The sequence below is a fragment of the Echiichthys vipera genome (genome assembly GCF_963691815.1).
Source record: "Echiichthys vipera genome assembly, chromosome: 19".
Classification (NCBI taxonomy): Eukaryota; Metazoa; Chordata; class Actinopteri; order Perciformes; family Trachinidae; genus Echiichthys; species Echiichthys vipera.
The window spans coordinates 6,072,216-6,086,008 of NC_139844.1; the positions used below are offsets into that span (position 1 = coordinate 6,072,216).

Consider the following 13,793-nt stretch of genomic DNA (forward strand, 5'->3'; position numbering starts at 1 on the left):
TTTATCTCTTTATGTCATCATTTTTACTTTTTGTCTCATAATTTCATAAAAATAATAATTACAACTTTTAAATCTACGAATATATTTGAATCTAAATCTTTTCGATTTTTTAAATCTAAAATGATCACTTTTAATCTCATAATTCATTTTTTTAAAATCTCATGAATTATCGACTTTTTAAAATCTTAAATTATGACTATCTCATAATTAATAAAAAAAAACAAGATCTCATAAAAATGACTTTTTATCTCATGGTTTATTTTATATTATTTATTAAAATCTCTTAATTATGACTTTTTATTCCATGATTCCTATTTAATAATTTCAGCTTTTTAGAGATAAAAAAGAGATACATGATTTGTGTAAAGATAAACTATGTGTTAATATAGATTATATTATATAGATTTGATGCAAAATTGTAATAATTTGTAGTGATAATAATAGTGACAAATAGGTTTAACATAAAAAAGCTAATTAAAGCAGGCACATTTTCTCATATATTCATATTAGTTCCTCCTCGCTGGTGTCTGAACTCATCATATTGATATAGGAAAGATATCTGAACTTTGAAATGTTGTTAAATTAACATTTAAACACTGTTGTTGTTATAGCAATGTATTTTTTATTTCAACTGTGTTCCACGCCTCCTCCCTGATCCTGAACATGAAGTCAGATATACCTAGTTTACACATTCCTGACAGAACCTGAAGGCAGCAGAAGTCGGTCACAGGCCAGGTGCTGCCTTCAGGTCCTGACTGAACTATTGGGAAAGCACCACCCACACATTTGACAGGCTTAAATTCCACTGAACACCTTCAGCAGCGCATGTGTCCTGCTCCACAGAGCGAGGAAATCATCGCTTCGTCAAAGTCAACGTTTCTTTCAAACAAAGTTAGAAAGTGCTGTGAAAGCATTAAAAGTAAAGGAAGCGTTACAGAAAAACATTAGTATTACACTCTTATTGTCTGAGAAGATGAAGTGAAATGCCTAATATATCATTGTGTTGTTTGGTTTGAAGGTGAGCTGGTTGTCAGGAGGAAACCCTGAAGGGGGACGGACCATCTGAAAGTATTCAGGCAGAAGAATGCAGCGAGCTGATGTGCAGGTCCGAACAGGTAACAGACACAGGAGGAGTGTGTGAGCCGAGGCTGCAGACTGACACCAACACTCACACATTTACACCGGCTCATCGCCCTCACTGTGGTCACAGTAAATACTACAAACTTTAGGTTTCCAACATGATGAGCACTTTGTATTTATCCTCCTGTCACATTTCACATAATGGTTCGGTCCATTTATCGAAAATTATTGATTAGTTAACAGCTTTAAAGCCACAACGTGTGAGATTTCTGCCTGCTCAATCTCAGGGCGTCAGATATCACCGGTTTGTCACAGCCGACACAACACAGCCTTCAGCGTCCCTATGCTGCGTTCTCTCTAATGTCCAGCAGGGGGAGACTCCACTTAAAGCTGCATTCTCTCTAATGTCCAGCAGGGGGAGACTCCACTTAAAGCTGCATTCTCTCTAATGTCCAGCAGGTGAAGACTCCACTTAAAGCTGCATTCTCTCTAATGTCCAGCAGGGGGAGACTCCACTTGCTCCATAAAGAAGTGTGATTGTATAGAAGTCAATGAGAAAATGAGCCTGAACTTCTCACTTGATTTATTCCCTCAGTAAACATTTTTTCTAATGAGTCTATGTCTCAGTCTCTGGTTTAAGTGTTCTGCAATTCAGCATGATGTTCATTTAGTCAATGATGGTATAGTTGTGACATCACATGTGTACAGGAAGTTCTGACGGCTCATTTAAAGGCACAGTTCCTGAATACGGGCCGTGTGTGTTTCTCTTTCGACTGAGTTTGATACTTTGACAGTATTTATAAAGCACCTCCAACTGTTTTATTATAATGATAAAGACACGGAAAAGTTCCTTTTTACAATAAGTTACCATTAAAAAGTTGTAAAATAAGTTTACATTTGAAAAAAAAAAAAAGGTACCCCAACAAAATAATCAATAAAATCACAATCTCATACAGAACACAATTTTTATTCTATAACAAAACAAAAATGGTTGCCACTCCCAGGAGGCAAACAATTTGAAAGAAGATAAAAAAAAGGAGCAAAAAAAGCAAATTAATATTTACACGTTTTATTTGTACAAAGTTCTCCTCTGGTGACATTTCACCACTGAACCTTCGCTCTAAAATCTTAAAAGAAAGAGAAGGAAAGTGTGCGTGGTCATCTGCGCGCTGCCTTGCGGCTCTCCAGCAGCAGCACCATCAGGCGGCTCTTGAGCGTGGGCAGTCTGCTGCCGTAGTTCTGCTGCAGGGCCGATGCCAGTTTGCAGCGGAGGCTACGGAGGCTCGGCAGGGAGCCGCAGTCCGGCACGTTCAGCAGAGTGTGGAAGAACTCCTGCCACAAGTCGCTGTGGGGGTTCCTGAGGAGCGGACACAAAGGACATCGCGTCAACGGCGTCCTTTTAGGACTTTAAGATCCTGGGGATTACTGTTAGGGCTCTTCATGACCTTGCTCCAGATTATATTTGACACCTGTTAGACCTTAGAGTCCAGGCTGAAATGAGTCAGCGTCTTATTTTAAGTCTCTTCTAAAAACACATTATCAGATCAGAAAACCATATCCTGATTTTATTGGTTAATCATTTCTTGTGATTATACTGATTTTAACCATCATGTATTTTAGGCTTTTAGTTCATTTTGTTCTGTTTTTACAGTAAATCACTGTGACTTAAAGGTAAATAAATAAATAAAGTTTATTATTATTATCTCTTTGGGACAAACCTTTGGAGATAAACCTTAAAGCTGCATTTCCTCTCCCTCTTGCAGTTTGGATGATTTATTCCACTTTATTCACTTTGATCTGACGATGAATCAATTTTATACTAAAATCAGGATTTCACCCAAATGAATTAGGCTGGTTTTACTCTATATTTGGATTTTTTGTTCACCGGACTTATCCTTTAAGGTTATAATATTCTGCAGATTTACATTAAATAAATTCAGTGTTTTATATCACTTTCATGGTTGACATTATGAATGTGTTATTAATTATTCTAATTTTTAGATTAATGAATATGTAAATGCTCTGCCACAAAGACAGGATTGGTGTGGAGTGGAGGAGTTACCTTCTGAAGACGCCGTTTGTCACCCACACGCCGCCTTCATTCCTGACCTGCATGTACGTCCCGAACAGCATGCAGTGGACGCTGCCTGCTATTCCAAAATAATCCGTCTAAAAACACACGGAACACAACATACAGTCAGACCTTCACAAGAACAGAAGTGCCTTATTATATCCTTAAATTTCTGTTTTTACGTAAATGTACTACTGAGCACTTGTTTTCAATTGAACAAATACACATGATAAAATAATGATAAACATTATTTATGAAGTCAAAGTGAATTTGAATGTCAATCAAAAAATGCAACAAGTAGTTAGACAGAGGATTGTAATTGTGTTTCCCCATACTCCAAATGTGAAAGTAATGTTTAGAACACACAACTTATAACATAATAGTGTAAAAAGACAATAGCCACGACAGATACAGACAGACAATGGGCACATGTATTATAAAGGATATTCACAATGTGCCAGAGTGTAGTAAAATGTTGAGGTGCAATAATAAAAAGGTGCAAGAAAGTTAAAAAAGCATGCACATCCAAGAAGATAAGCACTGGATGCTGGACAAGAGAGCAATACAAGGGATAAACAGAACGTCTGCTCCTCATAGCGTTTGAGGCTATATCACAGCATGGAACGTTTCAGCCCAACGTCAGACATGGAACAAAGTGGGGAAACACACATCCTTTTAAGCACCCATGACAGGTCATGTGCTCAATCATCGTAAAAGTGCAAATATGAAAATACACACGCACACACACCAAAGTGTATCATACCAATACATCCAAAGAACAAAAATCATGTAGGTAAGAAAGGGCCTGCAGAGCCTAAAGCATAACCTAAAAATCTTGAATATACATGCCTGGAACATCAGGGAAACTGTGATAATGACAAAGGAGAAACTTTTTAATATAATGAGGCGCCCCTACCACTATAAAAAGCAGTGATAAAAATATAGACTCTAGACTGGTTATTATTTACTATCACTACTTTATAGTGGCAGGGGAGGGTAGGGATGATTTTTGTACTACTACATTTTGGAGAGTGTGTGTGTGTGTGTGTGTGTGTGTGTATATATATATATATATATATATATACACACATATACATATATATATATATATATACACACACATATACATATATATATACAGTATATATATATATATACACATATATATATACACACATATATATATATACATATATATATATACACATATACATATATATATACATATATATACACATATATATATATACATATATACATATATATATATATACACACATGTGTGTGTTTTCATATTTGCACTTTACGATGAGTGAGCACATGATAAGGTGCTTATAAGGAGGTGTGTCGCCCCATTTTTTTTCATGTCTGATGGAGGGCTGGGACCTGAAATGTTACATGGTGTGATATAGCATCAAACGCAATAATAAAAGGTGCAATATAGATCTATACAAAGAGCGCAGACATTGAGTTAAGAGTTATTTTGACATTCAGTTGGTCAAAACATTGTTAGAAAGTGTTTAATGGAAGAAAATAAAAGCAGAAGTAAATAAATATAAAACAGCTTTCCCAAAGAGAGAAGTTTTAAGAAAAGGTCTAAAAGAAGCTGGTGATATGATGATAACATTCACCTGATAGTTCCAGGGTTTCCCGCTAAGCATCTCTGTGCACTGGAAGCCCGACGTCAAACACCTGGCGGTGAAAGCGGTGCCTTCTGGGAAAAGCTCCATGTCGATGCTCTGTCCCAGGTCGATGAGGACGAGGCCGTGGTCCAGGTTCTCCGGCTCGAAACACTTGTTGTCCAAGAACCTGGAAGACAACAACAGTAACAGTGCTGATCACAACGTGCTGTCCTGCTGTTTACAGAGCTGTCAGGCTCTAAACTGGTGGTTAGTGATGGTTACCTCTCTCCCAGCAGGAAGTTGTCAGGCTTGATGTCGGCGTGGATGATGCGGACGGCGTGCAGCGTCTCCACCATGTGCAGGATGCAGATGGTGAAGTACATGACGAGCGGCTGAGGCATCACCTTATCGCTCAGGGTTTTATAGATGTTCACTGCGTTCTGATGCAATGAGAATGATTGAGAGCGTTGTTTTGTAAGAGATAAAACCATAAAATAATGTTCTAAAGTAACTAAACATGCAAGTACAACTAATGAATAGAACTAATGATTCATTGAAGTGGACGTACCAGGAGCGTGCCGTAGTTGTGGAGCTCGCCAAGCAGCACGCTTCCGTTGTGGAAGAGGTGAGCGGAGCGGAGGCTGCTGTACAGGTGACGGACGTCGGGCCGCAGCCGAGCGTCCAGCTGAGTGTTGATGTAAAACTCCCAGGGATTGGCCGGCTTCTGAACCTGCAGCGACAACAACAACAACAACAACAGCTGATCTGAAAGTAAACATGAAGCCGTCATAATGCCATCGAAGCCAAGTTTACTGAGGATAAAGACATACAGATACGACTCCAGTTCACAAAAATCAAATGCACTGGACTTTAGGGTCAAGTGTGTTCAGATCCGGGTCCCTGATGTGAATCTCCACCATCTTACCTTTAACACCATCTTCTCTGAGGTTGTGGGGTCAGTTCCCTGGTACACGGTTGCGAAAGCACCTTCTCCGAGGACACAATCGACACGCAATGCCGCTTTTCCTGTCGGGTAGAAAAATATTATTTATTTATATATATATATATATATATATATATATATAAAAATATTATATATATATATATATATATAAAAATATTATATATATATATATATATATATATAAAAATATTATATATATATATATAGATATCATACATACACACACAGAACAGCTTTTGTTCACTTCACAGTGTTCAGTTGAGGACTGTCTGTAGGGGAGTATAGCGACGCTTATTACCGCGAAAAACAGTCAGCATGTTCTCAAATCTGAGTTTACTTTTACCTCAATCTTTGAAGCTTTGACCACATTTAATATAAATATCCCACAGTGTAACATGACATAGAGCATCATAGGTCTCCTTTAAGAAACTACTACACCCATAAATCAGTTACAGTCCCGGCTGTCCTCCTCACCCATTCTGATGGTGGTCTTCGGGCTGATGCTGGGTACGTTGCACTGCCAGGTGATGCAGCGGGGGTGAGAGGTGAGAGGCGGGCTGAGTGACGACAGCAGCTCACAGATCAGCTCGTCGTCCCAGGGATCTGACAACAGCTGGAGCGCGGCTGCAGCAGCAGTGTTCATGGACACGTCAGCGCTTGGCCTCTGCCCTCGGTCCGGACTCATCATGGGTTCGTCCTCGGTTATGAACTTGGGCGGCGGCTGTTGTGGACTCATGGGGATGTCCGGGGTCCTGACGGAGACGACGTTCGCTTTACTGAGCCGACGGGGACTCAGGAAGGCGTCCAGGTCCGGCTCCGCTGTGACCTCGGGGCTTCTGATGGCCACCCAGTCCGGTTGGACGGCACACTCTGGACTCATGGGGACATCGTAAACTTGTTTGCTGGCTCGGTGTGGGCTGGCGGGTGTGTCCAAGTCTTCCATGATGGTAAAGGGTTGGCTCTCGGGTCTGACTGAACCCTCGGGTCGCTGTGAGAGCAGAGAGACCGCTTTGGGAGGCTGCTCGGGGCTCGTGTATACTTCCCAGCCGGGCGCCGCGGTCCTGTTGCCGGGGGCGAGGGAGGCATCAGTGGGACAGAAGGTCTGATCTCTGAAGGAGAGCACTGCAGGAGGATGGGGCTGCACCATGGTGAAGGAGGAAGCGGTGAGGCAGTGCTGGGCCGCGGCGAGCCCTTCCCCGACTATGGTGCCGTGAGCCACGGAGGACGGCACAGGCTGACTGAAGGCGGTTTCTTCAGACGGACTCTGCTCTATGATGGGGCTGAGGGAGGGAACGGAGAGGCAACAGTGACTTTGATCATTATTAGACATTTAATTAAAAACAGAATCCAGCGCAGAGTTAAAAGTGACTCAAAATTATACGCTTTCATTCGTTTCCACCTCTTGCGTTTGTCGTTTCTGTCGAGGATCGCATAAGAAATAAGTGTTTTAATGATGTTATTATTGAGTCATGATGCTCCTTTGAGTTGCTGTGCTTTTAATTTCCTAATGAAATCAAAAATCCATATTCACATTTCCACATTGGATCAACCAGGAAGTCGCTGTGGTGGAGGATTGGTTGGCTGGACCAAACACCCGAGAGTCTTTTACAAAGATTCTTCTCTCACACATGATGAACTTAAATGGCAAATGTATTTATATGTACATACAATCAAGATCCTTCTGGGGTCATAAAATGTATTTATTTATTTTTTAACCTGTGTCTGTAGGAGATTTGCTCTTGCCATTTTCAATTATTTGTTTTTATTTCATGGATTGTCGATTCTAATCTGTTCCTTGTTTTATGTTTTGATTGTTCAAATGTTTCGACTGTGAAAATAGTTTACCCTTGTGTATCGATAAAGTAAACTGCACCAGATTGGAGCAGCGACTGATGGGTTACCTGAGTTTTTTTGACTGACGCCTGATAAAAGCTTCATCGTCAGCATCCTCTCCATCACAGTGGTTCCCTGGAGAACAGAACAATAAAGTATTGTTAAGGACATAAAAAGAGAACATAGGTGGAAACTCAGGAGTGCGTGAAGCTCTGGGTTTCATTACCTTGGTCCTCATAAAAGTTTCCGCTGAACGGCGTCTTGTGTGTGAACGGCGTGGAGACGAACTGAGCCAACATGGCGAAGTCCGTGGTGCTGTTGGGACAGGCGGCCAGAGAGTTGAGGGAGTTGTAGCGAGCTCCCCACATGGTGCTCTCGTCTGGCATCAGGTCCGAAGGGGTGTCCTGATCAGAGGAGGACATTTTTAACTACACAAGCCCAACTGCCTCTGTATCCAGGGTTCCTGCACCTTTGCAAAAGTCATATTCAAGCATTTCCAGGTGCATTCTCAGTCTTTTCCAGCTCCTTCCAGCTGTGGTAAACTCCATATTTGTAACCAGAACAATACTCAGTATTTAGTAAACTTATTATGTCACTTGTTCATCACATTTAATGAGATGTTATTGTCCTATAAACAACCAAACATGATGTTTGGAGACAGTTTTCTACAGAAAGACAACAAATGAAAGGAAAACTAACTCCACAGAAATAAAATCACTAACTGTTCTGATCATCTGTTCATTTTATTAAGTTTGTTTAATACTCAAAGTTGGAGTTTCCGTCATACTCACATTAGGTTTGTTAGACACTTGGAGTTCTGCCAGCGCTCTGATTGGTTTCGACTTCTCAACCGCAGACGGAGCGGCAGCACTGAACAGGGACAAAATCATAACATTATTCATATTAAATGTGATTCGAATTGTTTATTTCATCATAGAATCACAGCAAAGCACATAAGAGCATGGTATTAAACATGTAACACAGAAGAGAATGAGCTACAGATCTCCAGGATCCTTTTCCAAAGTCAAGCACTGGTGGATTTTCAAGCTTTTCCAGCATCTTACAGCTGTGGTTAATTAAATAATTAATAATAATAATAATTAATTAGTTTTTGAGCAGATTTGGGGTCCTGTGTAACCTACATTTCATTCAGAACCAATATCCACATTAAAGGGATGCCCTTCACCCGAAACAAGCCTGCATTATGTGTAGTCGGCTCCCTTGTGACCTGGAATCCATATTTACCTGCCGTTTTCTTTGTCGGTGTCGTCCTGGAAGACGGTGAACGGGGCTGAGGTTGAGGGCTTGGCGAAAGAGGAGGAGCCTCCTATGAAAATCAGAAGAAAGGAAGAATAATTTAGCTCACTGGCAGAAAGAGTGATGATTACAGAATCTATCATCCAAGAAAAAATACAATAAAGATTAAAGTGCAGTTCCGGCGCAAAATCATCCCATGGTCTTTTTAGTGTATGAGCAATTAGATGAGAAATCCAGGAGAGTCGCTAACCGCCTGTCGTGGCTAACACTGATTAACTTGAGGCAGTACGGTGAAGGCATTAAAACGTCCCTACACAGAAAACAAAGCACCAATGGGCTCCTTCCTTTTAGATTGACTTTGGTAATCCGCTTGAATGGACTTTACTATGACTCCCAGAGGTGAGGACGACTGGATCAAGTTGAGAGAACGGACCTCGATGGAGAGGCTACGTCCATTTTTTACACAGTCTTTGGTTTCCAGCAGTGAGTTTGACGTCATTGATTTCCAGTCAACTGACAGAAAAAACATGTCGGCATCTATAAAAGTTAAAAATTATAAACTGAGCAGCTAAATCCGAATTCCAATTTGTTATCGGCTCTCAACTGACCCTGGTTCTTGATTCCCATACCTGCTGAAAACAGGCCTTTATTGTGAAAAATGAATGCTTCTGACAAGGAAACATTCTTTACAAACCCTCTGGTCACACTTTCTGATTGGAGGGAATAAAACCTGTATAAATGGACACGGCGGTTTCCGGCACATTTTACCATTTCTGGAGTATCCGGGGTCAAAGTCCTTCTCGGGAGCGTGGAGCACTGATGCGCTGCTGAACGTGTCCTCCCGGAGAGTCGGGGCCTGGAACATGTCCATGATCACGTCTGGAAGATACAAAACCAGATGAAAGGTTACTCTCTGCACACTTTAATGAACCCGCAGAAACACCTGTGAGCCAAAGGTACAGCTGCTCACCCAGAGCTTCTCGTGTGTTGACAGTAGGTGACGGCAGCACCCGTGAAGGCGTGGCCTGAATGAAGCCCAGTGAATTGTTGGGTGTGATGTGAGACAGGTTAGCAGTGCCTCCCTGTGACACTGACGGAGAGAGAAAGAGACAGAAGGTTTGGAAACATTCCCAAGAGGCTACAGCTGGATGGTTTATTGCTGGTGAACTTACTGTTGAGTTTGTCCTCGAGCTCCGGCGGCTCAGCGAAATCACTGAGGAGGGAAAAGAAAGAAACTTACAATAATGAAAGTTTGTTGTGGGCGAAGCACCGATCTGGTGTCGTTTCTGACAACATTCATATCAGTATCACTGCCACAAAGACAATGTTAACAGTTTTACAATTCACCTCGTACACAAGTTACTTTGATCCTGAAGAAAACTGAAAAGCCGGATGGTTCTCTGGCAAATACAAGACTTATGTCAAGATTTTCCCCCAATGATTTCTGAGCATATTAAAGGGTAAGCCCTGTGAAAATAGGTCCCATGGTATTTTTCAGCATGAAAATCTATCAAATAGATGTATAGGTAATGCTCGGAGAGACTAACAGCCCCAAAGGGCTAACAGTGATTAGCTCAGGGCGGTGCGCTGAACGCATCCAAAACGTCTTTTTTAACCACTAATACTTCTCAAAATAACACAGAACCTCTGCAGTAGCATGAGAAGAGTCCCTACACAGAAAACAAAGCACCAATGAGCTCCTTCCTTTTGGATTGACTTTGGTAATCCACTTGAATGGACTTTACTATGAGAGGAGCTGGTACAGGGGCCAGTAGGTAAGTCTTTAAAACACTCTTTTAATAAACTCTGGGTTCACTAACTACGTTGTTGGTGCTTTGTTTTCTGTGTAGGGACTCTTCTCATGCTGCTGCAGAGGTTTTGCTGTTATTTTGAGCAGTATTAGTGGTTAAAAAAGACGTTTGAATGCCTTCACCATACTGCCCCGAGCTAAATACTGTTAGTTGGCTATTGTCAGAGCATTTGGCTGTTAGCGTTTCTACCGGATAGCTGCGTTAATAGTTGTTAGATGAAAAAATTGTCTCGATGGCTTATTTGATGAGGGTATTAACCAAAAAAGACCCTGGGAAGATTTTCCGCCGCAATTTCACTTTAAGGCAAGCTAAGTTAAAGACTTTTTTAATGCCACCTGGAAGGAAATTTAAGACCAATTTCACAAACAGCAGCGTTCCTCTGCTCTGAAACCATATGACTGTTTTGCCAGTTCTGCTATTGTACTGCCAGGGGCATTCAGTAAAATATATCTAAAAAACGTAATGTTTTTAATTATTTTGATATTTAAGACTAATTACGTTGAATCCCACTTCCCACGTTTTAACATATTTAAGACCTTTGACAGTTTGATTTCATATTTTTTTTTTAAATGAAGGCCTTAGTTTGAGATGAATGGATTCAATGTTTTTTTCAATCAATGCCTTTTTACTTTACTTTTAAGGATCCGGAGGAACCCTGAGCTAACTTCCTGGTGTTTTAAACCCATCAGCATGCACCTGTCCCTTTCACCTTACAGAGAATCTTTATCTTAGGGACGCACATCAACTCACAATTTAAAAACCTGCCGGAGAACAGTATAAAAAACAACACGATTCACTCAAAGAAGAAATCGGAGCAGAGGAAGAAGCAGCTCCTCACCGGTGCGTAGCGTTGTGCTCCTCGGGGCGACAGTTCTCAGAGTTACTGGGCTGAACTCCATCGTCCTGGTGGGGAACGTCGGCGTTCACAGCAGCGGTGAGGGCGGCTCTGTGGAGCGACAGGTTCATCTGCTGAACCATGGAGGTCTGGACGACGGGCGCGGACGTCGGTGCAGGTTTTGGCAAATGAACACTCCTGTCAGCCAGGAGGACAGAGGGATGACGAGATACCTCTGAGCTCTCTGAGGTCCTCCTGTCGTGCGGCTGTCGAGGAGGTTCAGGCACGATGGCGGCTTCTTGGATGAAGGTCGGCTCTGTGTGTAATCTCAAGCCGAGAGAGCGTCTGTTGCTCGGGCGGTTTGAGGGCCGAGGACGCTCAAAGTGCTGCTGGGTAGGATGAGGGTTTAGACTGGTGACAGGCAGCTGTAGCAGAGAAAACAAAGGGCGGAGCTTAGTACGTTAGCGACCCTGTTTTCAAATATAAGAAACTTTATATTTGAAACCCTCCAGACAGGTTGGTGTGAGGGTGAAGAAATAATGTGCTTTGACAAAATCACGTTCCATCACATGAGGTGTTGGCGTTCGTTTGGTTTTCAGGTGCTTCGGTGTTATTGAGTGCAACAGTGCTTCGAGCTAGATCGATATTTTGATTTAATGATCAACGATCTAATAGGATTAGGGCTGTAACTAATCATTGAACTGCTGATCATTTTCTTCATTAATAATCACCTGGTCTATAAAATGTCAGAAAATAGTGAAAAATGTAAAAGATATTCAGTTTAATACGAAATTAAACAGAGTAAAGCAGAAGTTCTCCAGATCTGAGGCTGAAAACATGAAAAATTTGCTGTCATTATTTACAAATTGTTTTTATTTTTCAGTCATTAAAAAAATAATGACAGAAAAAATCTAAATATCATCAAAACTGAAAATATCGATGCATATTGTCATCTTTAAGATGCGCCTTTAGTTAGAAATGCATGCCAGAATAGTTTTTTTTCTCATTTAAATGTCAGGAAGAGTTCAGTAATTAAAATTTCGAATCATATTTTAAGTTTCCTTAGATGACATTGATAAAAATGTAAATAACTGTTAGATGTGCAGATGATATGGTCTCAAAACGACCGTAGACCCCCGAGCTGAATCACATCGAATCCACACCAGGGCAGACTTTATGATATCAGCGATGATCGTATCATTGTCAAAGGAATCAATAGAATATCAGGACATAATAAAACAAATGATTTACACTGATTTATCAGTTTTCCAGTCGTAATTATAGTCTGATTGATGAGTGGATATGATGCTAACAAGTCACAAAACTCATAATAACAATACCTCTGACAGGACATGAACGCAGCATAAGTGCATGATGCAAGTGGAACCGGAATAACTACAAACACCACACGCAACTCAACAACAACAACAACGGTCTCACCCTGTGTGCTGAAGGCAGGCTGCTTAAACCACCACGGGCCTCCAGGTCCTGCTCCACGCTCTCTAACGTAGACACCATGTTCAGGATGTCCTCCTCCTGCTCCCTCAGCATTTTCTCCACTTGAAACCAAACACACACAGATGTTATAACACAATATGATTTGTTTCTAACCCTTTATGATATTAAAGCAGGTCAGGTGTTGGATTTATAAACCGGCCGCTTACTCATCTCCCTGCGCTCGTCCTCCTGCTTCTCCCGGATCTTACACAGGTATCTTTGCGCTCGCACCTCCTCGAAGCAGTACTCGGATCCTTCGCAAACGAGCATGTCCTTTAAGTATGCTGACGCGCTCTGTACGCCAGAGGCTTTCGAGGGGATCGCCCCTGAAGTCTCTGAGCGAGACACTCTGTGGAGGAGAACAGATAATTTAAAGCATATATAGTAGAGTTCCCATGCTGGTGACCAATCAGGAGTCATAAAACTATACAAGTATGTATATAGAATAGTTATAGTAAGTTTGTTGCTGTTATTGTGTGACTTCAGCGTTTTAAACAGGGGTCATGCGCCATTTCCAAAGTCAAACTCAAGCACTTTTCTAGCATTTGCAGGTGCATGTTCAGTCTTTTCCAGCACCTCCCAGCTGTGGTAAACTCCATATTTTTATCCAGAACAATCTTCAGTATTTAGTAAACTTATTATGTCACTTGTTCATCACATTAAATTAGATGTTATTGTCCTATAAACAACCAACATGATGTTTGGAGACTACTAACTAACTAACTAACATTCTGATCATCTGTTCATCAGCAAAAGGGATTTTTCATGAAAAAATGTCACTAAATGTTGTTCCAGTCTCAAGTATGCAGATCTGCTCTTCTCT

General features: G+C 41.2%; 1 protein-coding gene across 1 annotated transcript in view; it reads right to left on the reverse strand.

Annotated features, from left to right (window-relative positions):
• Positions 1–2,238: 2,238 nt before the first annotated feature.
• The window catches only part of bub1 (BUB1 mitotic checkpoint serine/threonine kinase), a gene marked incomplete at both ends in the record, with an annotated part of 15,408 nt that continues 3,853 nt past the window's right edge, over positions 2,239–13,793 (reverse strand). Inside the window, 17 exons of the mRNA XM_083934533.1 lie at positions 2,239–2,437; positions 3,143–3,249; positions 4,783–4,960; positions 5,056–5,213; positions 5,342–5,503; positions 5,699–5,799; positions 6,212–7,017; positions 7,639–7,705; positions 7,797–7,974; positions 8,362–8,440; positions 8,816–8,897; positions 9,596–9,706; positions 9,798–9,917; positions 10,000–10,040; positions 11,477–11,898; positions 12,914–13,032; positions 13,138–13,319. Coding sequence (XP_083790659.1) covers positions 2,239–2,437; positions 3,143–3,249; positions 4,783–4,960; positions 5,056–5,213; positions 5,342–5,503; positions 5,699–5,799; positions 6,212–7,017; positions 7,639–7,705; positions 7,797–7,974; positions 8,362–8,440; positions 8,816–8,897; positions 9,596–9,706; positions 9,798–9,917; positions 10,000–10,040; positions 11,477–11,898; positions 12,914–13,032; positions 13,138–13,319 — 3,112 coding nt within the window. The remainder of the gene's footprint in view (positions 2,438–3,142; positions 3,250–4,782; positions 4,961–5,055; positions 5,214–5,341; positions 5,504–5,698; positions 5,800–6,211; positions 7,018–7,638; positions 7,706–7,796; positions 7,975–8,361; positions 8,441–8,815; positions 8,898–9,595; positions 9,707–9,797; positions 9,918–9,999; positions 10,041–11,476; positions 11,899–12,913; positions 13,033–13,137; positions 13,320–13,793) is intronic.